At 37.7% G+C, this 25,848-nt stretch overlaps 2 protein-coding genes across 2 annotated transcripts in view; one reads left to right on the top strand and one right to left on the bottom strand.

Moving 5' to 3' along the window:
* Window positions 1-25,132, top strand: part of Trappc3l (trafficking protein particle complex subunit 3L) — a 50,454-nt gene extending 25,322 nt beyond the window's left edge. Inside the window, exons 4-5 of the mRNA XM_020176023.2 lie at window positions 21,196-21,381; window positions 24,936-25,132. Coding sequence (XP_020031612.1) covers window positions 21,196-21,381; window positions 24,936-25,055 — 306 coding nt within the window. The 3' untranslated portion in view covers window positions 25,056-25,132. The remainder of the gene's footprint in view (window positions 1-21,195; window positions 21,382-24,935) is intronic.
* On the bottom strand, window positions 1,605-18,923 carry Calhm5 (calcium homeostasis modulator family member 5). The gene is made up of 2 exons (XM_020176022.2): window positions 18,299-18,923; window positions 1,605-15,009 (listed from the first exon to the last, which is right to left on the bottom strand). Exons 1-2 carry the CDS (start codon window positions 18,836-18,838, stop codon window positions 14,620-14,622), a joined length of 930 nt encoding a protein of 309 aa, XP_020031611.1. The 5' UTR covers window positions 18,839-18,923; the 3' UTR covers window positions 1,605-14,619.
* Window positions 25,133-25,848: the final 716 nt, after the last annotated feature.

A 25,848-nucleotide genomic window follows, 5' to 3' on the forward strand; every position in this document is an offset into this window, starting at 1 on the left:
GATAAGGGCAAAATAGTTTCTGCTGGGTATTGAGGGGGGGGAGCGGGAGGGGGTGGAGTGGGTGGGAAGGGAGGGGGTGGGGGCAGGGGGGAGAAATGAACCAAGCCTTGTATGCACATATGAATAATAAAAGAAAAATGAAAAAAAAAAAAAGGCAGATACTAATGCAGGATAACTTCCACTCAGCTCAAATCTACTCCACCTCAGGCAACTTGGTGCTTCACTCAATTCACTCACTCAAGACAACCTGCCAGGAATCCCTTTCAGGGAAGGGTGGGAAGAGAAAAGGGTACAGGGAACCTCCCACTTATTTCACCCACATGAAACAGCCAAGAGTTGTCAGTTAGTTATAAAGATCCCCAAATCTTTATATCTAAAGATATAGTGACTTAGATATCATATCATTATTTCATACTTTAATAATTTGTAAATCAGTGTTTGGGAGTATAGCTACTATCATCTGTATATTCTACTTCAGCCAAAAGATTGAAGTAGCAAAGTAAGCTATTAGAGTGTCTAGGTGGGATTTGAGATCCAGGTATCACCTACCTTGCACAGAGCTGAAGAGAAGTCAAGTGAAAAGCTCATTTGTTAATACAAAGAGTCTGAACAGATGTGGAGAGTACAAGTGCACAACCTTGTGGGAACTGAAAACCAGGCCAAGAGAGCAGTTGGTTTAGCCATGGGTCTAAAGCACCCATGGGCTAAAGCACCATGTATGACCCATCTTCAACAGGAGTCTAGAATTACTGCTTCTTTTAATCCTTCAACTTAAAAAAAAAATCAACACAAGCTAATCAGATAAGCCAAAATATAAAATCTTTGCCATTCTTGTTTTTCAAAGGCTAACTCAAAACCTGATGTTAGAAGTCCATTGAATTGCTTTCCCTTTTTCTAACATATATTAAAATAAGTGGGAGCCCTTGGTAAATAAGAATTGAATTCCATAGAAGTCACAGCCCAACACAACACAGCATTCCAGAGAAAGCTGGCATCATACTTACCTGAATGCCATGCCATTTTCCTGGTTAGTAGAATTTTTGAGCAGAGGAAAGAAAAATTATTTATGATCATAAAGTTTTCAATATTTAAAAATGATAATATTAACAGTAAAAGCAGCTCAGATACTTTGAGAATTTTTACCCTTTGGGTTAGAAATATGGTAGATAGGTTATTAAAAAGCAGAAGCTTTTTAAAGACATATAACTACTTAGGTTTGATTCTCCACACTGAGTAGGCAAGAACTGCCTCATATAACCCCACACACTTGATCTGTTCTTCTCTGTGCCTCCGGGAGGGGTAGAGGAAGAAAATCTCTTTTGTGGAAAAGCAGTATATATATATATATATATATATATATGTATATATATATATGTGTGTATATATATATATATATATATATGTATATATATATGTGTGTATATATATATATATATGTATATATATATGTGTGTATATATATATATATATATATATATAACCACAAGTTCTATGAATTTTGCAGAACTCAGAACTGGGTTGAACCCAAATGACCACATCAGCTGAAGACAAGGCATGATCAGGGAAATTATTCTTAAATTTTAATCATGACTACACTTGAGTAACATTTTTTCTTTAATTATTTAGTTTTAGAAGTATTTAGTTTTAGAAGTGTCTCTTAAGGCTTAATTCTTAGTGAATTCTATAAATTCCTAAATTAACCAAGCACTGTCTCTAACCTTACTTATGAATACCCACCTTCCCTTCTGGTCATGATCAAGACTTGGTTCATCCAAGCCTTGATGTCCTGGGCACTATTATTACAGATGATCCAGAGGGGATGTTTTCAATTTTCCATCTCAGCACATGAAAACTAGGGTGCCCTAACTTCCATTGGAGAGAATCTTCCATTGGAGAGTCTTGGTTTTGGTTTTATTGTTTAGCTTCTTTGGGTCAAGCTCATGAGAAAATGACACAAAATCATAAGGAAGACAAAACTTTACCTTTATCCACTAAGGTTTTCTATTTGTTTTATTTTGTTTGTTTTCTTCTGGCCTGAGAATTAGTTGATATGAGATAAATCAATAGGAGAAAAACATACAAATTTATTTAATACAAATTGTACAAGGCAAGGAAGATTCATAAGGAAATGAAAACCCAAAGGATTGAACACTTACATACTGAATTAGACAAAGAATAGTGTGTTGTCAAAAAAAAGAAGAAGAAAATAAATTATGTGGGGAGGCTAGAAGATAAGAATTATCTCAACAAAATCTGTACAGGATTCTCTCAGCCCCAACTTCTTGTCCTCAATGATGAGAAAACTTTCTTTCTAATATAGGGAGGGCATCTTTCACATGGGAATTTCATCTCTTGCTTTTAAGAAACATGAGATCAGAATGATCTTGCGACTGCTGTTTTTCAAACTCTAAAGTGAATATACTGGAGTGGGACCTTTGAATGTAATATATTCCTAACTCCTTCAAAATAAAACTAAGCATGTGGTCAGTTGAAAATGGCCATAGCTTTGAGAGCCTTTCATTGATGGAAGTATTTACAATGAAATTCTTCATTAGAAGGTGAAAACTGGCAATCAAGCCCCTGAGGGGTAAAGTGAGATCTATCTGGGCCTAAGGATTCAGAGACACATCAGGAAGGTCAACCAAATTCTGGCCCATCCCTTCTTTGTGTGATTTGTAGATTGTGTCAGAAGTAAGATGTGGTTCAGATTACCCTGAACTCATACATATACAACAAAGCAATGATCAATCTTAGCTGCTCTGTAGAATCACCTAAAGTTTTGTAAAAAGTCCTGATGCTTAGGGCTTAGTTTTTATTAGTTAAATCACTGTCTCTAGGAATAAGGCACAGGTCTTAGAACCTTTAAAATGCTTCTCAAGTCTTCCTAATGGGCACCCACATTTAGAGCAAGAGTTTTAAACTGTGTTCCCTGGAACTCTCTGATATCCTCTGTAGAAGTGAGGTGAAGGCTGGCACTCCTCCTGACCCTGCATTCAAATTCTTCCAGAGTTACCTCTCATTTTATCTCCATTAAATGCTTCAAATATAACAAAATGCACTGGGATAAAAAGGGAAAACACTGCCAAGTATGACAAAAGTTGAAGAGTTTTGATTGAAAGAAAGCCCATCCACCAGTGGTTGGGAGGACTAATTTATCTCTTGGGAAGACAAAAAGGCTGTATTTTCTACATATTCACTCTAAAGAGGATGGAAGCTTATCAAACACCAATTTGTAACTGCAGTTTTTTAAACTGCTTTGCTTCATACGAAGCAAACTTTTGTAAAACTCTGATTACTATACCTCATGTTTCCTCCCATGACACAAATACTAACAGAACCCTTGGGAAAAATAAGCTTGTTCTGTTGAAGTCATCAGCAATCATTATTATTGCATAGGCACATCCCTTTGTTTGAAGTCCAGAACATTTTTATAATGCAGCTACTCACTGTTTTCTAGGTTACATACTCTGCCAGAAGATGTCTACATTTTGAGGCATTGTTCTTAAGCAAAGTTACTCAATATCACCTGAGTTCTTACTTGACTGAATTTGTTCTGTTCCTTGATATGATCCAGTGGTGTGATTAGATGAATTAATTAACTCATTTTCCCCTTTTTAACCTGAGCTTTCCTTACAATTTAAAACTTGTAAAGATTTCTTTCTGATAGGTTTGCATAGATTCAGGATATCTGAAATTGTAAAAAGATAGATGAACGGAAGGAAAGATGGGGTTTAAAGTATGTAAAAATTAAAGTTTAGGGAATGTTCTAAATCTTTTATGAACTTTACACTGCTGAAAATCCCTCTTAATTAGTTGTCATTTTTATCTAAGGATATAAAAAAACAAGGAAATTGACCTTATCAATACAGTAAAATCATAATTTGAGCATAACTCTCCCACGTGTCCAGAAACTCAAGGTGAAAAAAGCTATTCGGGATGTGAAAGAGTCCAGGGGCTCAGACAAAAGATAGGGAACTTAGAGATAGATACCTATTTCTAGGAAAATACCAAAAAACCAATCAACTGGGAAATCATTTACTACTAGCTATAAGGTGTAAGATGACAGAGTTGAAACAAACCTTGAGATGTACTAACTCAACATCTTCGGTTTACAAATGAGGAAATGTGTTTTTAAAGGTTAAATGAACACTCAAGAATAACAGCAACACGAGAAGCATTCGTGTGATGGAAGTCAGAAGCCAGACAGATTTGGTTCCAAATTTAGGTCCATAACTTAACAGTGGCTAACCATCTTAACCTTTTTGAACTTTAGTGTTATTGTAAAAATGGAAATAGTAATATCTCTCTTCTTGTATGCTTATGAAATTCAGGTGAAACAAGAACCAAGACTAACTTAGTTTTAAAAATTGAATTAATGAACTTCAGTAGGAAAATAGCAGTTGTTTAGTTCTGAATCCAATATAATTCCTTGAAAATCATACAGAGCAAGAAGGAGGTTAAAGGGAAAATTTGCAAACTCAATTTTCTTGAAATAAAATCACTCTTCATAATTAAAGAGTCTATCTAATAGCAGAAAAATTTGTGCAAAAGACCTATGTGAAAATATGTTTGTTAACATTATTGGACATTAAGTTAAAGAATATAAGCAAAAACTTTATGTTAGCAGTAAAAAAAAAAAAAAGTAGAGGTAGAGACAGGCTGGGTTTCCCTTCAGCAACATGTAGTGACAGAAAGCAATGGAGGTAATGCATACATTCCTGTCAGAGAACATGTGAACCAGTCCCACTGTCTTTCAAGCATAGACCAGCCATTTCAACATGCAAGAACCTCAGGAATAGCCCTTTCTATGAACTCTTTCTTGTGAATGACACTGAAGTATAAACTCCAGCTGAGCAGGAGATAATCAGCAATGCTCAACAGAAGAACTGAGGTGTGCATTCTGCGTATTTTGTTGTGTTAACTATTATGAAAAATGTCCAAGCATAGAAAAATGTAAAAACAATAAAGCAAGGATTCTATGTATCTCTCTTGTAGTTTCATCTTTCAACTCCCCCCTTCCCCCATTTTTTTTTTTTTTTGCAATACTATAGTTTGAACTCAGAACTACAAGAAAGGCACTCTACCACTTGAGCCTAGCCTTTTTAGTTTTCCTTATTTTTAGAATAGGGTCTCATGTTTATGACTGGCCTGGACTGCTATCCTCCTATTTAAAGCTTCCTGTGTAGTTGAGATGACAGGCACACATCACCACACCCAGCTTTTATTGGTTAAGATGTGGTCTCCTGAACTAATTTTGCCTGGGCTGGCCTCAAACTGTGATCCACTTGATCTCTGCCTCCTGAATAGCTAGGATTACAGTTGTGAACCACTGTGTCCAGCTGGGTAGGAGTATTTTAATGAAAATTCTAGATATCATGGCAATTGATATGTAAATACATAAGCATCTCTAATTAATAAGGACTTTCTTGTTTATTTTTTATTTTTGGCAGTACTAGAGTTTGATCTCAGGGCCTTGTGTTTGCAGGGCAAATGGTCTACATTTTGAGCTGTACCTCTAGTCTTTTTGATGTAGTTTATTTTTTAAGAAGGATTCTGCACTTTTTGCCTAGGGCTGGCCTCAGATCACAATCCTCCTACTTCTGCCTCCTGCTTAACTAAGATTACAGGAATATACCACCATGCTCAACTTGTTTTCTGAGACAGGATCTCTTTAACTTTTGCCCAAGTTGGCCTCCAATCATGATCCTCCTATCTCCATCTCCTGCATAGCTGGGATTACAAGCATGTGCCACCAGGCCAACTTTCTTTTAAAATAAGCCAGCATGCCATTTAATACATGACAAAATTAAAAACCCTGTAAAATCATCTAACACCCATTAAATTTTCCCTAAATACCTCAAAGACATTTTTTCTTTTCCATATTTCATTAAATATCTCAAAGACATCTGTACAAACTGCATTTGGTTATTATGTCTCTATAAACATATCTTATTTATTCTCCCATTTTATGCCATTGATCTGTGGAGAGCTGAGTCATCTGTGGTGTACACAGCTTTCTGTCACTGTGACAGCTTAAAAGGAGGAAAGGTTTATTTTGGCTCATGGCTTCAGAGATTTGACCCCATTGCTTTGGGCCTGTGATGAGGCAGGGCATCATGGTAGAGAACATGTGGAGATAAAGGAGAAGAGAGGAGAGGAGAGAAAAAGAGAAAGGAGGGGAGTGGCAGGGAGGAAAAGGGGAGAAAAGAAAAGAAAGAAGAGAGCAGGCTTGACTCCCAATGACCTAACTTCCTTCCATTCAGCTAAACCTGCTAAAGGGTCACCACCTTCCAATAGCTCCACAGGATGGCAATCAAGCCTTTAGCACAATGTCCTTTGAAGGACATTTTTAATCCAAGCTATAGCACTTGTAGAATAGAATGTTCATTTCTAAATTTACCTGGTTGCTTCTTTATGGTGTTAATCACTTTTATTTCTGTTGCTCATATTTCCTATAAACTAATAATGATGTTTAAATATTTTATTAGCATCAAGTTTAAGTTTTTAGGAAACAATATTTCACAGCTGGTTCTGTGTACTAGCTCTATTCTTGACTGTAGTGGGGATTTAACTCAAGACCTAATGCTTGTTAGGTGCTAGGCAGGCACTCCACCACTTGAGCCATCCCCCTGGTCCTTCTGCTTTTCTTAAGTCTGTTTTTCACATAGGTATTTTTTGGCTTTGGCTTCTCTCTGATGGAAATCCTCCTACCTCCATCTCCCAAGTAGCTGGGATTATAGCCATGTACCACCATGCCTAGCCTATATACTTACTATTGTCTTGCATCACAAGGCAAATAACATCTAGTGGCCATTTTTATAGATGCTAACACAGATAATGGTTTCAAGTTGCACAACACCCAACACCTTCTTGATTTCGCCTAATAGCCTGTAAATTAGTGGTTGTGAAATGTTTACTTTTTTCAAATTCTGGAAAGCTATACAAACAATAAAAGGATAAAATTGATATGCATAAAACAATAACTTTTTGCATATTCAGATAACAGTCACTTAGAAAAATGATAGAAAAAAGAAGTTGACAATAGCAACAAAAAAAAACCCCTACAAATAAAGTTCACAAGAAACATGGAAAACTTAAGTGAGATAAATTTTAAAATATTTTTAAAATACAAAGGTATCCTTCAACAAAAGGAAAGGCACTGTGAGTTCTGAAACAGGCTGATACAATGTAACATAGATGTCTGAGTAGATCAGATCTGAGGCAGAGCCCAACTTTCTTCTAAGCCCACCTTCCCCAGAATGGCCTGTTCTGCGCTTTTGAGTGCTCTTTCTGGAGCTGTCCGGTCACTGGACCAAGGACATCAGTATCACCTGAGAACTTGCTGGAAGTGCAGATTCTCTTACTTTACTCTAGAACTATTGAATCAGACACTCTGGAGATGGAATTCAGCAATCTACATTTTTAATAATCCATCCAGATGATTTTAGTATGTACTAAGTTTGAGAACCATTGCTCCAGTGCATCTCCAATTTAAGTTGTAATTGGCTGAGATCTTGTTAAACTGCAGACTTGATCCAGCATGTTTGGATGGAGTCTGACTCTGCATTTCTAACAAACTCCCTCCTGGTGCTGATGCTGATGGTCTGAAGGCAACACTTTGAAAAACAAGACTGAAGACCAATCTGTTTACAGCTTGCTCAAGGCCAACCTCTCCTGTAACCTCCCCACTCCTATTTTTGTCCTACTTATTAATGAGAAATAATAGTTTAATGTGTTACTCCTCCTGATAATGTGTTTACTTTAAATGGAATTTGGCCCACAGCACTATGCTCCCTTCAAACAAAATTTAACCAAAAATAATTGAAAGTGCATCTCAAGCTTTGGTGGAGCTATTATGAATAGGTACCTGTTCAGCATTTATTTAATCATGCCATAGAAGATACACTGCTAATTGGAATTTAAGGAAGAAGAAAATATTAAGGAAAAGCCCATGTACAGAGAGAATCTTTGCATAAATCTATGTAGAAATGCAAATTGCTTTAATTTTTCTTTTCATGAATTCTTATAATTTTATTTGTATTAGGTTATGTATTGCTTCAGATTATCCCCAAATTTAATGGTTAAACATTTATTTAAGCTCATGATTTTCTGGATCAGATATTAAGCCAGAAAAAAAGAAAGTAAACTTAGGCAGGACATAGTAGGAACTGTTCTACAAAGCCTGCAGCTCCCGCTGGGGTGGCTTAAACATCTGGGGATAGCTAGAGTAGTTTGACTAAGGCCTTAGATTTGGGGCCTTCTATTCTAGCTCTAAGTTGGGTTCTGTGTTTCTTCTCCATGTCATCTGTATGGAATTTTCAAAATGGTCCTTCAATTATATGTTGCCACTTGAGCAAACTGGAATAATTAGATCTCTCTCTCTCTCTCTCTCTCTCTCTCTCTTTCTCTCTCTCTTATTCCTTCTTTTTCTCTACACTTGGCTAACTCAGGTGGTCTCTGAGTAATTTGAGACTGAATTTTACCAGATTTTTGAACATTATATCTTGCCAAGAAATAAATTATAACATTTCTCAACAATCTAGCTTTATATTCTGTCATATTGTATTGGTTTATTAAGATTCAATGTGAACAGTACAATTCCAACTTTCAATTGGAGCCATCAAACTATATTTATTTTGCCACATGTGATGATTAACTTTAGATATCAATCTGACTGAATTAAAGGATGCTTAGATAGCTGGTAAAGCTTTATTTCAAAAGTATTTCTGGAAGAAATTGGCATTTGAACTGGTTAATGGAAGTTCCATCTTAACCTAATGTGACTCAGCACCATGCAAATCCATTGGGGTCTGGATAGTACAAAAAGATGGATAAATTTGTTCTCTCTTTCTTCCCTCCCCCTTACAGTTGGGTCACTTGTCTTTCCTGCCCTTGAACATCAAAATTCCAGGTTTCTAACCTTTTACCTCATACTAGGAGTGACAACATTGGCTCCCCTGGTTCTTGGGCTTTTGGACGTATACTGAACCACACTACTCCCTTCCCTTGTTCTCTGGCTTGCAGATGGCATTTTATGAGACATCTCAGTCTCCATAATTGTGTGCACTAATTCCCACAATAAATCTCCTCTCATAAATCTGTATGTATAGATATAGATCTTATTGGTTCTGTTTTTCTGAAGAAACCTAACACACCAGTGTTAAGTTTTATTACAGTGAGATGGAAATGCAGCAGAATAGCTCCAAAGTTGACTTGGATGGAACCAGTGTTACTTCATGAAACAAAACAAAGATTTAAAAAAACCCTACCTACAACCTCTTTTGAAAGCTCATACCTTCAAGAAAGAAAAGTTAGTGTCTCTTCCTACCTCTGTACTCAGTGACATTACCATGGTAATTTGAAATTACACCATGGCAACTGGCAAATGCTCAGACTTTTGTTTTCTCTGGAAACCCAATTGCTAAATCTTTATTACATGCCATTATTTGAAAATCAGATAACATTTCAAACATTGCAGCCTTCATATTCCCTACCACTTCCATGAACTTCCATATGTAAAATCAGTAGTTCTCCTGTATCACTGTGTATTAAAATTATTTAGGAATCTTAAAAAAACTCTATGTCCAGGCCACAATGAAGAAAAGTTACATTAGGATCTCTGGACAGGGCCAGATATTAAAAATCTCAAAGCCCTCAGATGAATCCAAACTACAATGAGTATTAAGAATCACTGACAAGCACAGATGCTTCCAATCCAACCTTTCATGCTGTTCATTTAAATTTTTCTTAATAATTTTGGGATATAAAAAGAGACAGATATAAATAATAGACACAAAAGGAACTAAATGTCCTGTGGCTTGTGCAACAGAAAAAAAAAAGATTGGGAAATATTAGAAAATTAAGAAATTTGCTTAGATAGTTCAGAACCACTGGAATATAAGTAGAATAATAGTTATGCTATAGTTCACATCTGGAATGTCCCTCAAAGACCCCTTAAAGACTTGGTCTCCAGTTTGGCGTTACTGAGAGACGGGTGGTGGTAGAAAGAGTTGGGACACTATGAGAGGTCTTCAGGTCACTGAGAACATGCCCTTTAATGGGATAGTGGGCCGTATCCTTTCCTCTTTCTTTCTTTTACTTCCTGGTCATGAGGTGAACGGTTTTGCTCTACCATATGTTTCCACCATGATCTGCTGCCTTACCATAGCCCAAAGCAATGGCATCAATCTATCATGGACTGAAACTTCCAAAACTGTGAGCCAAGATAAACCTTATCCCCTTATGAGTTAATCATCTCAGATATTTGTTATGATGAAAGAAAGCTACCTAACACAAGTCAGTAGTTAAAATATCTGAAATACACCATGTGAGAAGAGGTAGGAATTTTCTGCTACCTAGTGAGTTCTAGAATCTTAACCAGTTTTTATAGTAAATCAGTGGATCATCAGACTTTAAAATGTGGTACTATATGTGAATTTGATAATTTCATCATTTTCATGCTAAATTCAGCAGTGCTTCAAAGGTTTCAAGTAGAGAATCATATATATATATTTTTAAGGCATATTTGGGTACATTTATACTTCACAATGTATTAATAAAGGTATAATATTTTTCATGTTTTGTCTATGAAACTTTAGTTTTGTAATCCTTGCTAAGTACTTTCCCCCCATTTTCTACTGGGAATGAGTAAAGGGAACATGTCCTAAAGTTAATGAGTTAATTAGGTAAGCTTGAACAAAAGAGTAGGAACTTCACAGAAAATAGAATCATTTAAATTTGTACACAACTTATTCATGGGATGTATTTGACAAAGTAAGTATTATACATCCTTATATGAGAAGGTGTCAAATTCTTTCAAAAAGAACTCTCCAACACCATCCTTTTATGTATTAAAGTAACAGTAGTAGGAAGAGATTATTTGTCTTTGGCTTCAGGGGAAGTTATAAGTTTAAAAAGGGAGTCAGCATGGCTTGGGTTGATTCTAGTCCAGGGGTGTCTTCCATATGCTTCAATTCTAGACCTAAAGGAGGATTCTTAGCACAAATTAGTGGGACCTTTCTGGAACCTTCTCCAGATAACTAATTTCAGAGTACTAATCTCCCCCAGTTGCTGAGGTGCGACCTTCTCTGGAAGGTCACCCTTGGACCACTGGTGGTTACTCTCCTAGAGCTGTCTGGACCATTCTCTCTGTTGCTCTGGAACAACTCACAATCACATCCAAAGTCTCAGAGTCCCTTTGGGATCAAGCAAAGGCTGATGGCCCAGAATTTCCTATAGGACAGATTGGGCTGAGACTTCTCTTGAAACATCACTCTTTCTTGTATCTGTCTTGCTTATGGTTTTCTCTTTAGCATATACCTTTTTAATAAATCAGTTACACACAGCTTCCTGTATTGGGCACTGATTCTAGAGACCCTATTCTAAGACAACAAACTGTTCATACTTCTAAACTCTCTTCTACTCAAATCAGCTGCCTCTGGGTACCTGTTCCCTCTTGACACCCAAGAACAGATTATTTGCTCTCTCTGTCTCCACCCATTCCCTCTAAGGTTGTTTATGGGACATATAAAGTTTCCTGGACTTGTTTGTCCTCTGGAGTAAAGTACTATTCTATAGGAATTAGGACCAAGGGTCAGGATAGGAACCTGACGCATCCTGGGGCAACTTGTTCCAGAGGATGGGTTTCTCTGCTACTTACTAATCTGCAGCAAAAGTCCCCCAGGCAGTTAGCTTATTACTAGCTAGGGAGGATATTCTTGAATGAGGCATCCATTTCATAAGTATAAACTGCCTCTGGGGTTGAGATGGCAAAAATATGCTCCACAGCTGACCCCTCAAACTGCAGCTTTCTAGAACTGAAGCTACTTTTATAGAACTGCTGCTTCAGCCTTTCACCCAGCCAAAGGATACCTGGGCATCACTGGTTTCCATCTGCCTTCTGGCTCGGTTGGATATTTAAGGGCAGATGAGCTCCAAATGAAGAAGGAGCTCATCTTGTGTTAGCTTGCTTTTCTCTGTCTTCATTCTGATATCTCTATTCCTACTCATCCCCAATCCCTGCCTCTCTCTGTCTTTGTCTCTGTCTCTGTCTCTGTTTCTCTCTCTCTCACACACACACACATGTACACACACACACACACACACACACACCCCTGATGCTGTACCTCTAAAATTTGTATATACCCTCCTTCTCACACGCAACACTGAACACTTCTGCCCACGAGAGTTGTGGATTTTCTCTCACACTGACTAATTCTCCAATACCATTTAGGTGTCCTATAATTCAGTTCATTTCTAACAGTAACCAGAGTTAAGTTCAGACCACCCCCCCCCTAGCAGATTAAGAGCTCGTTTTCTTAAGAATTTCCCCTAACTTTACATGGTGATCTCCAACAGTATGTCCATCAGGCAACCTACATCTTCTGTCTGACTTGGCTACAAATCATCAGATCTCATGATTCCTTCATCACATTTGATAATTTGCTAGAATGGTTCACAGAACTAAGGAAAATACTTTACTTACTATTATCTTTTTTTCATAAAACAATAAAATGCAGACACAGCCCCATGTATAGAGTAAGGTATATGCAGAAGCGGCTCAGAACTTCCATATGCCCTCTCTAGGTATGCCACCTTTATGTGTTAAACATCTCAGAAACTCTCAGCAATCTGACCTTTGGGGGTTTTAGGGAAGCTTCATTAAATAAGCATAATTGGTTAAGTCATTGGACATTAGTGATCAATTCAACCTTCAACCCCTCTTTATTCCTCAGAAGTCTGACAATAGGGCTGAAAGTTTCAACTCTCTTAGTCTCATGGTTGGTTCCTCTGGCAACCAGCCCTCATCCTCAGGCTATCCAGGAGCCACTGCTCATCTTACTAGTACACAAAAAAACACACATAATGGAAATCCCAAGGGTTTTAGAAACTCTGTGCCAGGAATGGGCATGAATAAGAAACATATATTGTTATAAATCATAATGCCACAGATAAGCTGTCCCCTTGGTTTGTCTTCATGTTTCATGGTAATGAGAAGCTAATATCCAGCTTTTCCTGATTTGGGAATATGGACTCCTAGTGATGCAAGGTATGAACCTGAACACAAAACATGGCTCCTCTTCCTTAAGTACAATTACACTCAGAGATTTAAGAGGAATTTACACATACACACATATGCATGCACACGCACACACACACACTAACATAGATGTATATTACATAGTAGAATGCAAATTTTGCATTCTTTCTGATAAATGTAAAACTGTAGAACAATTTTATACCAATACTACTTTGAACAGTGTCCCCAGACTTCTAGTCATGACCAATTTACTCTGCAATGATCTGAATGTTTGTACCCACCCACCTACCCCAAACTAATATATTGAAACCTAACCCTCAAAGTGATAAGATTAAGAGGTGAAGCCTTTGGGAGGTAATTAGATTATGAGGGCAGAACCTTCAGGCATAAAATTAGTGCCCTTATAAAAGACGCCCTAGGAAGCTATTTGCCCTACCTCCATGTGAGGACACAATAAGAAGTCAGCAATCTGCAACTTGAAGGAGGACCCCTACCCTCACCATGCTGGCACCCTAATTTCACAATTCCCAGGCTCTATGACAGTGAGAAATAAATTTCTATTGCTTATAAGATGCCCAGTCTATGACATTTTGTTATAGTAGGCCAGATTAAGACATACCCATGGTATAGTAAGCACCATGCTTATAACCTACAATATTAGTATGGGACCATGAAAACATTTATAAAATAAGGAGGAAATAAATGTACTTTTAGATTGAAAAAAGTGTTCTAATGTATAATATTTATATATTTCTGTTTATGTCAATGTAGTCACATATGTGCATTCATATATATGAATATACAAATATAATTATCATTTTGAGTGTAGAAATTGACCTGTAAAGGCAAAGTACCTAGGGTTCCCTAAAATCTTGATGCAGTCTTGTCCCCGGGACCATACTTTCAGAATACAGTGAAAGCATGTGGAAAACTGGATTTTTAGCATCATATTGCTCAATTGGTTATTTTTGAGAATTGAGGTCTTCAGATTCTAAGGAAATGAATTTCTTTCTTTCTTTTTCCTTGGTGACTCAGGGCCTCATGCTTGCTAGGTAGGCACTCTATCACTTGAGTCACTCCACCAGTCCAGGAAATGAATTTCAAATGGTAGAATTTCATATATCTTGGGTATAGGGTAGTAGGATTGATTTACCCAAGGATTCCTGCTGACCACACTGTGGATGTCACAATACACAGCAGTCTATGTTGAATATCTTGGTCCCTCATAAACCAATGTTTCAGCCCCTACAAATGCTATAACCAGTATTTACATAGTGGCAGACCCTCTTGTGTAAGTCTGTGTGCTGAATAATAAAATCTTAGAACTTGGAGCAATGTTTGGGCCTGCTGAGCCCAACCCTCCACCAATTTAAGAGCATCATTGTCACCACTCAACATTAATTTGAGAGCATCCTGACATTGCACTTGGAAGCTTCAAAGCAGTTTCCCTTCATGTTATTTTTTTGTAAAGAAGCTCTGACTGCGAAGGAGTATAGCAATATAAGATTTTTGTTGATATAGCAGGAGACTCTCAGAATTAGTGTAGCATTGGACAATGTGAGTCAGTGATGGTGGAGGAGCTACAGGTTGTCAGCTGAACCCAGAAGAACCATTGCTGTCTCATTGTCCTGGGGTCTAGGTTCCAGACCATCTTCTACAACCCTGTGGAGGGTGCTGTAGTGTTGCCGACTTGGATGGAAAGAATGCAGCTCTGAAGCAGCCTCCCAGGCAGCAAAAGTGGGCATGGGAAAGGCATCTGGCCTCTTGTTTTCAAAAAAGCACTTCAGGTTCCTCTCACTGAGTTTGTTGGCATAGTCCAGAAATGTATTTTCTAATTGCTCTTTCTCCTTTTGTGCATATGTCTTCCAAAAACTCAGCTGTAGGTAGCTTACTTTAGATCTGCAGCGTGCATAACAAGTAGTAAGCAGAGAGAAGAAGCATGCTGAACAAATCAGGCACCATCCTAAAATCTTAGGAAAAAAGAATTATTAAGGACATGTAAAATACAAGTCATTACCATGTCTCACTTGAAATCATTAATTTTTAAACACATTAACAGTCAAAATAAAGTTAGAAATTACCAGTCTCCTACTGAACATCTTTGCTATGCAAAGAAATAACCAGATGACTGGCAAATGGAAAAGAGAAAGAAGTATAGATTATCCAAGAATTGACTAAGTCAAGCTTCCAAATAGTATAGCTGTTAGTGAAAAAAAATTTTGTGCATGAGTAATTGTGGTCATTTAAGGGAATGACCCAGGTGTTTTTAGGCATTCACACATATTCATATTCATTGCTAGTGACCAATTTTTTTTCCCATGTGACTGCAGCAGACACTCTCTGGCAGAAAGGCCTTTACTTACTGTCCACAGTGAAGGGAGACAGAATATGAGAAGGACACTGAAGCTGCATGAATTTAAATCCCATCTAAATGCTGAGAAAAAATGGGGTCATTCTTAACTTTGAGGATTACGTGTTTTCAATTTGGGTGATTAGAAAAAATAAATTCATCTCTGAATATGAATGGTCCTGTTGGGTTTTTTTAAAAAGCTATTTTAAAAGTAAAAGTCTACATGGCTCAACATATCTTTTAATTTTTGTTGCTTGTAATCTATTTTTCATAATAAGAATTAATTTTATTTGGAGAGCTAACATATTTTTTGACATATGCCTTTACATTTAGTTCAAATGACCTTTAGCAGATGGACCTATTTGAAAACAGAAACAATAATTTGCAACTAAACCCATTCAGACCATAAAAGAACTGGAAACATGCTTTAGATCGGTGTTTCCCAACATCTAGCTCAAACATGGGATTATTGCAAAGGATCCCACCCTCTACATAAGTTCCAGCTCTGGCTGGCATTACTTAGTTTTAACCCTAGCTTTCCCCTTATTATGGATGCAGTCTGTGTCTCGGAGTTTTCTTTATTAGGAAATGGAGATGACTCATCTCTGAGGATGTTTTTTGGGAATCCAAAGAAATGATGCTGAGCACGTGAACTCATCCAGTGAGTTCTAGCTGAACTCATGATTTCCTTCTTGACTTACAATTACTGAGTGAGGTACAAAAAACATGTGAAAGTCTTCATCTTTACCTTTGGTCATTTGTGGATTTGTGATTGGCAGCCTCAGATCTTCCTCTTTTCCTTCAGCATCTACCTCCTCTTCCCCTACTGCTGGGCCTCCTGGACACGTTACCTCAATGTCTGAGTTAATTCTAGCTGAGTTAGAATCTATTGGATCAGCTTCAGGTCCTCTTTGCCCTTTTGGGGCAAAGGTTGACACATGATGACCTTAGCATCAACCTGCTCTCATCTGAGTGCTGAGTACAGAATCTTGTTTTTTCCTCAAATTCAGGATACCTAGAGTCCAACTAGAATGCAGTAGTTGCTCCCATCCCAGCCCCCAGTCAAGTCTTGTTTTCCATGAGTCTCCTCCTCAAACCCTGGCAGTTTTCTCCTCAATTTGGAATACGAATGATGTTCTAGAAGTTTTATGTTCATTATTTGTAAACCTTCCAACAACTCTCCACAATAGGTACTTATTGTCCCCCACTATGAGAAAACTACAACTCAGAGAGGTTGAACCTCTATCTATAGCTAGCTCATGAATGGCAGAATCAGTATTCAAATCCAAAGCCAGCTAACTCCAAGGCTGAGCTCTTTCCACTCCATTCTACTATCCTTAAGAATAGAGTCATATAGTTGGATTTCTTGTTGCTAAGCCCCACCCACAGATGAATGCACTTTTCCACTCCCTCCCACATGCCCAATTACTGATGTGCAGTGTGTGTTGCCTCCTACCATCTGAACCTCATGGTCAGCACCTGCTGTTGCTACATGTCCCTTCATCCACATCTCTCAGGTCTCCTCCCATTAGATTCAGCCCCAGGCTCTTCTCATTCTGCTGAAAAGTCAACAGGTCATTGTGTCCAGTCTAAGCTATGACAGGATGTGCATGATTTCCTTGTGCCTGTGTTTAGAGAAGAAAAGCTTACACAGTGATAAGTGTTTGAACTTGGCACTGACTGAATGGAGCTTGGTGCCGTAGGACATAAACCATAAGTCATACATTCTATTATAACATTTGTAATTAATACCTTCCTTCAACAAAGATGGAAGACATTTAGGAGCCTGACATGTTTTATCTAAAATGGTCTTTGTGCATTAAACAAAAGATTTTGTTTGGGGAAGTTTTTGGCTTATCAGTTTATAAAGAAAGTATGACTTTATTGCAAACCACTTTGGAATGTATTATTTTAAGAACAGACTTTGCCTCCATGTGTTATAAAGAAAAATCCTGTTGAAAAATGCAAAATAACACTATTTTCAGGGCATTCATTCCAAAACAAATCATATTCCTGGCAAATTATGAAGCTGTTTATCTGCTGTTGCTGTTTGTTTTGATTTGGGGAATGCAATTCCACTACTCACAAATAGAAAATCAGTCTTTCTAAGGCCAGGCCCAGCTCATGTGTCCGGATTTGTGTTTATGGACCTGAAGAAATGACAAGTTACTACTTACCTGAATATGATTCCCTCCTCTTAAATAAAACAGTGTCCCCAAATTTGAGTTTCTAAAATAATGTATGAACTTCTTTAACTGTACAGTACAAAGAGTAAGAGACATAATCTCCCTAGAGAAATGGTCACTTTTCACTGAAGGCTATTTAAAGACTACTTGGTCTGACTTTATATGGGAGTTTTTCTCAATCTTGACAATATTTATTTATACAAGAAACAGCAATTGCCAGAAACCATTCAAGGGAATAACTACAATAGTATATGACATGCAACTTTGAAAGAAGTCACTCATATGGCTCAGCTATATTTTAATAGATGAACAATATGTGTTTGTGTTTCTCTGAGAAACCAGTTTGAAAATAAATAAGTGATAGAAGACAGTAATTCTTAATTATAGCTCAGCCATTAACACTCAGTTTATGATTTGGTGTTATGCATTATTTACAAAGTCAACTCAGACAGACTGTTTTTAAGTACTTAAGTATCTACATATGCATAACCCAGAGGATATTGTCTTTTCAGAAATGGAAAAGATATAATCCAATCAGCAATTTTATGGAGCCATCCAGCCTCTAAAAGGTTTTTCCCGAGATTGTCTTAATGCTACATCATTTTCCAATTTCCATTTAGTTTCAAATTGTTCTGGCAGGACTTGGACTTCTCTCTGGCTGAAAGGGGAACAGAGAGAATAGTTCTAACTCATGCTGGGAGAAAAAAGCGAGTTTGATCTTACCTGGGACTGAGCTTGAAGGGACAGTTTCACTTCTTCATTGTCCATGGGTAGCATGCTAGTTTTACCACAAGATACTTTGTAAAGTTCTTCCCAGCATTCTTTGGGCTTGCCCTGGCAAATCAGTTCCAGAAGTCTTGAACTATTCGTCCCGCTCATGGCACATTCATAAAAAGTTCCATTAAGCAAAGCCACAGAAAGCCACATCACTGGAGCCACCAATGAGCTCAGAATGATCTGGCCCAGGACATAGAAGAAGCGGCAGTCGTGGCCCCTGGGGAAGATTTTCCTGGGATTTACACAACAGCCTGTGAAGAGTTTCCATGCCTTGTTGTTCAGAAAGAATCCTAGGATCAGTAACACCCAGGCAGGAGCAAAAAGGAAAACCAAACCGTAGGCCGTATTCTCAGTGCTGCAGGGGCATTTAAAAGCCACAAGCGAAAAGAGGCGCTCACCTCCCAAAGTCAGCAAAGCCATGAAGCTGTAGCCAATAGCAGTTTTTTGGTTAAGAAAGAACTTTAAAATGCTCTGAAAAGCATCCATGTTGGACAAACACAAAGAGGGAGAATACTTTGCCCTTGCTATTGACACAGCAGCTGTGGCAGTGGCTGAGGGTGGAGCTCTTTCTTCATTAGAAACAACAGTCCTCCTTCTTTGACTGAATTCAGCCAGATAAGGAAACAATGTCATTACCTAGGAATGCATATTTCTCAACAGTGTTCATTTAATGCCTCCTACTGGTGGATACTGGGCCTGAACTGGTCACCTAAACACAGAATGAGAAATTCAAAGGCTCCTTTTTAATGTTATTTCCATGTGCCTTAGATTGGAAAGCAGAAAGAAATTCTCACTCATACAAATAATAGTTTTGGAATTTTCCAGTAGAAGGAATTAACATTAGCAGGAGTTTCAACCAACTGCTTGGGAGCCAAATCGAATTACCAAACTCAATGTTTCAAGATAGTTTTTTCTCTTGCTATACAACTTAAGGAAGATTTTGGAAGATAGGGGCACCTTCTTAAACTGGCTTTTGTTAGAGACACGAACCTCATTGTAGGATCTGGGATATCTGAAATTTTATATGGGGAAGTTTAAGCACAGTTTAAGTTTTGAAGAAAAAGAGTCTTCACCATTTCTTTCCTAGTCTGTCATGGTATCTTCTTGATTAGTATCTTTCCCTTTGATCTCATGCCCATCCAACTCACAACCTTAAATCCACCCTCCATGTTAACAAAAAGAGATCCTATAAAGCAGACATGGGTTCTTTATTAACCTATTCACATCATTAAGGATCCCCCCAGTTCACAAATTGATAGATGAAGACCTCTCCTGAACCTCATCATGGTATTTCATGCCAAGACATGTTCTAGAACCTGAAAGTTTCTGACTCACATCTGCCCTCACCTTGTCTACTTGGCAAATCCTGAGTCAGTATTCATGTATTCTGGGTCTAAACATGGTGTCAAACATAGATTGGATGTTCAGTCAATAATTTATTTGAAAATGGCTATTGAGGTCCCACTGCATGCTAGGCACTTGCTAGACAGGCAGTGCTAAACAAGTACCAAATGAATGAATGAAGAACTTCTTAAGGCTTCAAATTATAGGTAATTTAAGAAAATTGCTTCCATTTCTCTCCTACACTGCTCTTAATTTAAAAATTAAATTAATTAAGTCATTTGAAAGATGACGCATCAAGCTGACAAATTTCCATTAATAAAGTTTAAAACCTATGCCTGTGTGTTTTATGAAAAGAAATTGCTTTGGACTAGACCAAGGGACTAAGAAATAGTCTCCTAAATTTCTTTCACTCCTATCTTGTAAAATTCTTCAAGTCCTATAAGACTTTTTTCTATTTTTTCATGCAGTACTAGGGTTTGAAATCAAGACTTCACACTTGCTAGGTAGGCACTCTACCTTTTGAGCTACGTTACCACTTGAGCCATACCTCTGCCCTTTTGCTCTGGTTATTCTGGGGATAAGCTCTCACTTTTTGCCCAAGCTGTGATCCTCCTATTTTAAGCTTCCCATCATCACAAGTAGGAAAACATGTCAAGTGCACACCAACATGCCCTGCCTTTTCCAGTGAGATGGGTTCTCATAAACTTTTTGTCTAGGCTGGCCAGGAGTTGAAATCCTCCTGATCTGAGCCTCTTGTGTAACTTGGGATGACAAGAGCATGTCACTGTGGCCAGATATTGGTTGAGATGGTATCTTGCTAACTTTTTGCCTGGACTGGCCTCAAACCTCAGTCCTCCTGATCTCAGTCTCCCAAGTAGCTACGACTACAGGTGCGAGCCATGAGCATTCAGTCAAACATTTTTGAGGATTACTTTATCACTCATGTATGTTTCTTCCACCACTCCCCCCTTGCTCCTTCTCAGAGACTTGTGATCTATAGAAATAGGATTCCCTCTACTTCTCAAAACACATCCTTGGGTATACTCTACACAATGCATCTTCTAGTCTGACCATTATCATGGTCACATCACACATGTGACACATGTGTCCTAGATCCCCTTGAATTCAGGGGCTTATCTTTTGTTAGGATCAATATGACAAATATTATGCTGCTATGTTGCTGGTTAATGATCTTTTAATCTCTTACTCTTAAGCATGTATTTCCTTTTTAAAAGTTTTTTAAAAATAATGCCTTATGACAGTTTTTAGAAAACCATATTGCTTCCTTTAGAATGTTCCATTAAAAGTAAAAGAATTTAAGACTCTCACATGATATAAATTTAATAAGTTACAAAGCTAAATGTGAATCCAGATGTCCTGACTGCAGACTCAACACGCTTTTACCATTGTTTTGCAATGCCTGGAGCAGAGTATTTCGCTCTTGTGCTAATAAATATTTGTTCTATACCAAGTGTTAATAATTGTTTTCTCTTCAACAGGTTGCTTTCAAGATGTATTTGGGAATTACACCAAGTGTGACCTGTAACAATGCAAGCAAAAATGAATTTTCCCTGATTCTCGACAAGAATCCTCTGGTGGAGTTTGTGGAAGAGCTCCCTGCTGGGCGATCTTCTCTGTGCTATTGCAATTTACTCTGTGGGATTATCAGAGGTGCCCTGGAAATGGTAAAGCATGTATTTCATTTTGCCACATGTATTAGTTATCTAGTGCTGAGTAACAAGTTACCTCAAAATGTGGCAACTTAAGATAAAGAGCACACAGTTTCTGAGAATGAGGACTGAGAGTGGATCAGATGAGAGGCTGGGGTTCAAAATCTTTCACAGCTTTATACACATGTATTCATATGATACTTCATGATACTGAAAACGGCCACAGCTGGAAAACCTCCTCCTAAGCTCACTGTGGTAGTCTCAGTGCCTTTCTGGCTTCATGAAGTTCCCTCCAAGTGGAGAACTTTATAGATCTAATACAACGTATCAGCATGTGCTACCAGCCCTGGTGCAACATGGGAGGGGCCTAGCTGAGAGCAAAAATAACAGGAAGGACAGGGCATTGCAGGCCGCTTTGGACATAGCTTTCACACCTGAATTATTCATGGATTTAACTGACGCAATTATTAGTATCTCTTAAGTGTCAGGCACTAACAATGTAAAGATGAATAGGATACAGTTTCTGCCCTTAAAGAACCTTCTGTGTAGTTGATATATTGTAATGTGCAAAGAAGTGTGATAAAGGGCTAGGGCAGGAACTGGGGCAGGTCAGTGACTTCTGACACTTTTTAGAGACACTTTGAACTGCCTTCTGAAGGAAAAATAAGAGTTAGGTGAAGACCTTGGGTAAGGAGAAAATATTATTCCAGGTAGAAGAATCAAATTTTCCAAAGGCACCAAAACAAATGTTAAATTCAAGAAAACAAGGAACTTGAATTAGTTTGATATGATGGACATGAAGATTGAGAGAGGGATTTTTGTGAGAAAGGAGGTTTATATTCTTTACAGAAGCCTAGTAAAGGAAGAGATTCATATGGCAAGCTTGGCAATTCACACTTCCACACTGAAATCATTAGGTTTATGTACTGGAAAATGACATTTGAATTTTGTGTTCAAGGAATTTTATTTCCTTGTCAACCACATGACAGTATACAAGAGGAACAATACTGAAAGGGAAGAAGTAGTTCAGAAGCTGATAATGGCAACCTCAAGTAAAACTGGAAGAAAGCCCTCATAGTAGTAATCAAGACAGTTTGAACAATATTTATGAAGGTAGAGCAGGTAAGACTAGGTAGCCAGTTGGCTAAAAGGGACAAGACTGAGAAAAGGATTGAAGAATAACTTGAGCATAAGGGTGAGGTATGGGGGACTATTATAGAAATATAATACATACGTGTATGAAAACAGCATGACAAATCCACCAAAACTATTGCAAAGTGGTTAAGAAAGAGTAATACAGATGGGATGAATTTGATCAAAGTATATTATACGCATGTTGTAAATATCACAATAAAGCCCCTTTGTACAATTAACTTATGCTAATAAAGCAATTAAAAAATAAAAAGAATAACTTTTAGCTATCTGAGTAACATATAGGGAAGGTTGTACTACTAATCTAGAAAGCAAAACCAGAAGTACATTTGGGGTTGAAAGAGAAAAGAGGAGGAGTTCAAGTTTGAAAGTGGTTGGTAGAAATGTCTAACACACACACACACACACACACACACACACACACACACACGGAGTGAGGACATCCAGCAAGAAGTGTTTCACTTGTGTCTGGAGCTCAGGAAGGGATATGAGTGAGGAAACATTGAAACTGGCAAACCATGCCTAGAAAGAAGCTATAGCGGCAGAAGAATAGGAAGCAATAAACTATGAGTAAGTTGAACACAGAACACAAAGGCTGCAAAGGATACCAAGGAGGAATAAATACAAGTAGCAGCATATCAGGAAAGAATGGAGTCACAGAAACAGGGGAGAAGAGTATTTCAAGATGAGGGAGTGATTAACAAGATCAAGTTCAACACAAAGGTTAAGTAAAACAAGACCTGAAAAAACAGCCATACCTCTTACCACAAGGTCAAGGAGGCGCTGGTAAAAAGCCTTTATGGGGAAAGTGTAGGGAGAAGGTAGTAGTCTGTCCTAGGCTGATGAGTTAATGGCAGCTTAGGAAGAGGGAACAGTCAGAAAAGTCTCATTTTTCCAAAATCTTCACTGTTAAGAATGGTGCAACTAGGTCCTAACCAAAGTCTAGGCATGTGTTGACCTGCCCAATAATGAGCCATGTGTATAAGTTTTAATGATTTGTAATAATTAGGGAAAGGATAACGTAACAAGTAACCCCAAAGCACAAAATAGAAATAATATATTATTCACACAGATACTGCATGTTTCTACCCTAGCATTTTTTTAGATTTGTCCTAGATTGGTGGCAAAGGAAAAAAGAGAGTTTACAGAAATTGTAGAAAAGGGAAAAACCATAAAACGAAGTCAAAAGTAGGATAGAGAAATTTTCAGCTTTCATGGATAACAGTTGATTATATTTGCCGAATGACAGATAGGTGTCAGAACCCATGTGGTCTCATCTACTCAAAGAGCTTCAATTATTTTAATTGATTTTCTGTTAAATTTTGAAAGACATTTAAAAAGCACTATGAAAAAAAATCAGCTGGGGGTAAATTTGGCTTCTGTATTTCAAAGTACAATCTACATCCTTCTGTTAGGTGGTAGCATCACAATGCATGGTATTTATACTCTGTATGAACCAGATAATTGGGCACATGGGGGTCTCTGATTTAACAATCCAGGCTGATTGGCCCAGGAATTCTTCAAAAGAAAGGGGAGTGAATCAGATAAGGTTTAAATGCCTGCTAGATGCAGGCATGTTTCACTTTTTTTTTTTGCTGTGCTGGAGTTTGAATTTAGGGCTTCATGCTTTCAAGGCAGGCACTCTACCACTTGAGCCAAGTCTCCAGCATGATTCTTTTTTTTTTTTTAACTAGGTTCTTTCACTTATTTATCTTATTTATCCAAATGACTTAAAATAACTCTGAAAAAATACTGTATTGAGATGGGTCAGCAATTCCAGGCTCTTCTTCCATAGATACATTTTAATGATAGAGAAGTGAGCCCTGAGGACTTACTTTATTGTCTTGAAAATGGGAATTGCTTTAGAAAGGAAAAGAAGGTCTGAGTATCAGATGTTCATGTCTATAATTTCAATCTTTAATTTTAAACTTAATTTATTTAGTTGGTATTTTTTCAAGGCTCTCAAAGCCATAAGTGATTGTTAAATGTTGTTTGGATAAGTTATTATGTTATTTTGCTGATGACAGTGTTTTATGGCAAATCTATTTGAGAATTCTTTAAGAATCCATTTATTCTTGGAAGTTCTGCTTGACCAAGCACACTGAGTCAGGGCTATCTTTGAGTTTTGAATCTGTGTTCTTCCTGAGATGGATCCATAGTTCTACCCTGCCCTTTGAGCAAAGCTTGTCATGGCGAACATGTCTAGGCATCCCAGCCACCCCTGTTGGGCCTGGTCTGGACTGCTCTCTCTTCTCTCAGCAGATTCACATTACAGAGCTGACATGTTGCCAGACCATCTCTAGGGAACACACAATCAAAGGCCCTTCATCTACAGAACAAACTGGTTTTTAGAGATTGAGAAAATTTTAAAGTTTTTTTTAATTGAATGACGCATTCCTGTTTTTTTTCTTTCATAGGTTAATTTGGCTGCTGATGTTACATTCTTGCATGACAGACTAAAAGGTGACAGTGTAACAGAAATAGGAATAACATTTCTAAAAAAGCTAGATGAGAAAAAATATAGACGGAAAAAATGAAGACTTGCATGCAAAATGCCACTGGGTGGCTAGCTGAGGAAAAAAATATTAACCAACCATGCATAGCCATAGAAAATTTGAAGTGCTTAATAGCTTTGACTTTGAAATGCTTATAAATCAGCCAGAAATTTGAAATGCAGGTATAAAGATTTTCTTTTGCTTACAAATCACACATTTTCAATCTCATATTCACAGGATTTTATATACAAATAATTCCTATAAGATAGTGAGCATGAATTCAACATATTATACAATTCCATCCTCAGAGAGTCTATCCATTTCATTTATTTATGGTAACAGAAAAAAAAATTCCAGTCAAAGGTCCATTGAGTCTCCTTTCACTAGTCTGGAAAACCAGTCAGAGATCTGTGCAATGCTCTTCCATCATTTTAGTAGTGATCCAGAGAAACAACAAACAGAGATTTCACTTCATGTCTGTCCTCAAAGTGTGTTTCCATTACTATCATGTAAAGTTGGGTCTTTCTGATTAAGGGCTTAAGGTAGTTCTTCAGCACTACTATAGGAGCATGTTAAATTTTCAGTTTGCAAAAGTCTTCACTTTGAACCCCAAAGCTTGATCAAAAAAGAATTTTCTATAATCTTTGCAAAAAACAAAGAGAAAGAAATGTTTGGGGTGAAGAGACAGATTTGTGCTATTCAAATGACTCCCCAAATTGCTGCCCACGCTGTTTCCTGAGGAGGCCAGTTGTCTGTTCACTATGAACAGTTGCCAGGAATCAGAAAGACTTCCTTCAGCATTCTATGCACTTATATATTGTCTCCTCAAACCTCT

Source organism: Castor canadensis, chromosome 1 (genome assembly GCF_047511655.1).
Source record: "Castor canadensis chromosome 1, mCasCan1.hap1v2, whole genome shotgun sequence".
Taxonomy (NCBI): Eukaryota; Metazoa; Chordata; class Mammalia; order Rodentia; family Castoridae; genus Castor; species Castor canadensis.

Excerpts from the sequence above, each read along its gene's own strand:
- Calhm5 (XM_020176022.2), bottom strand. The coding sequence starts at position 18,838 with ATGGATGCTTTTCAGAGCATTTTAAAGTTCTTTCTTAACCAAAAAACT. Across the intron at positions 15,010-18,298 it reads CCCTTCAAGCTCAGTCCCAG|ATTTTAGGATGGTGCCTGAT; the intron begins GTAAGATCAAAC and ends TTTTTTCCTAAG.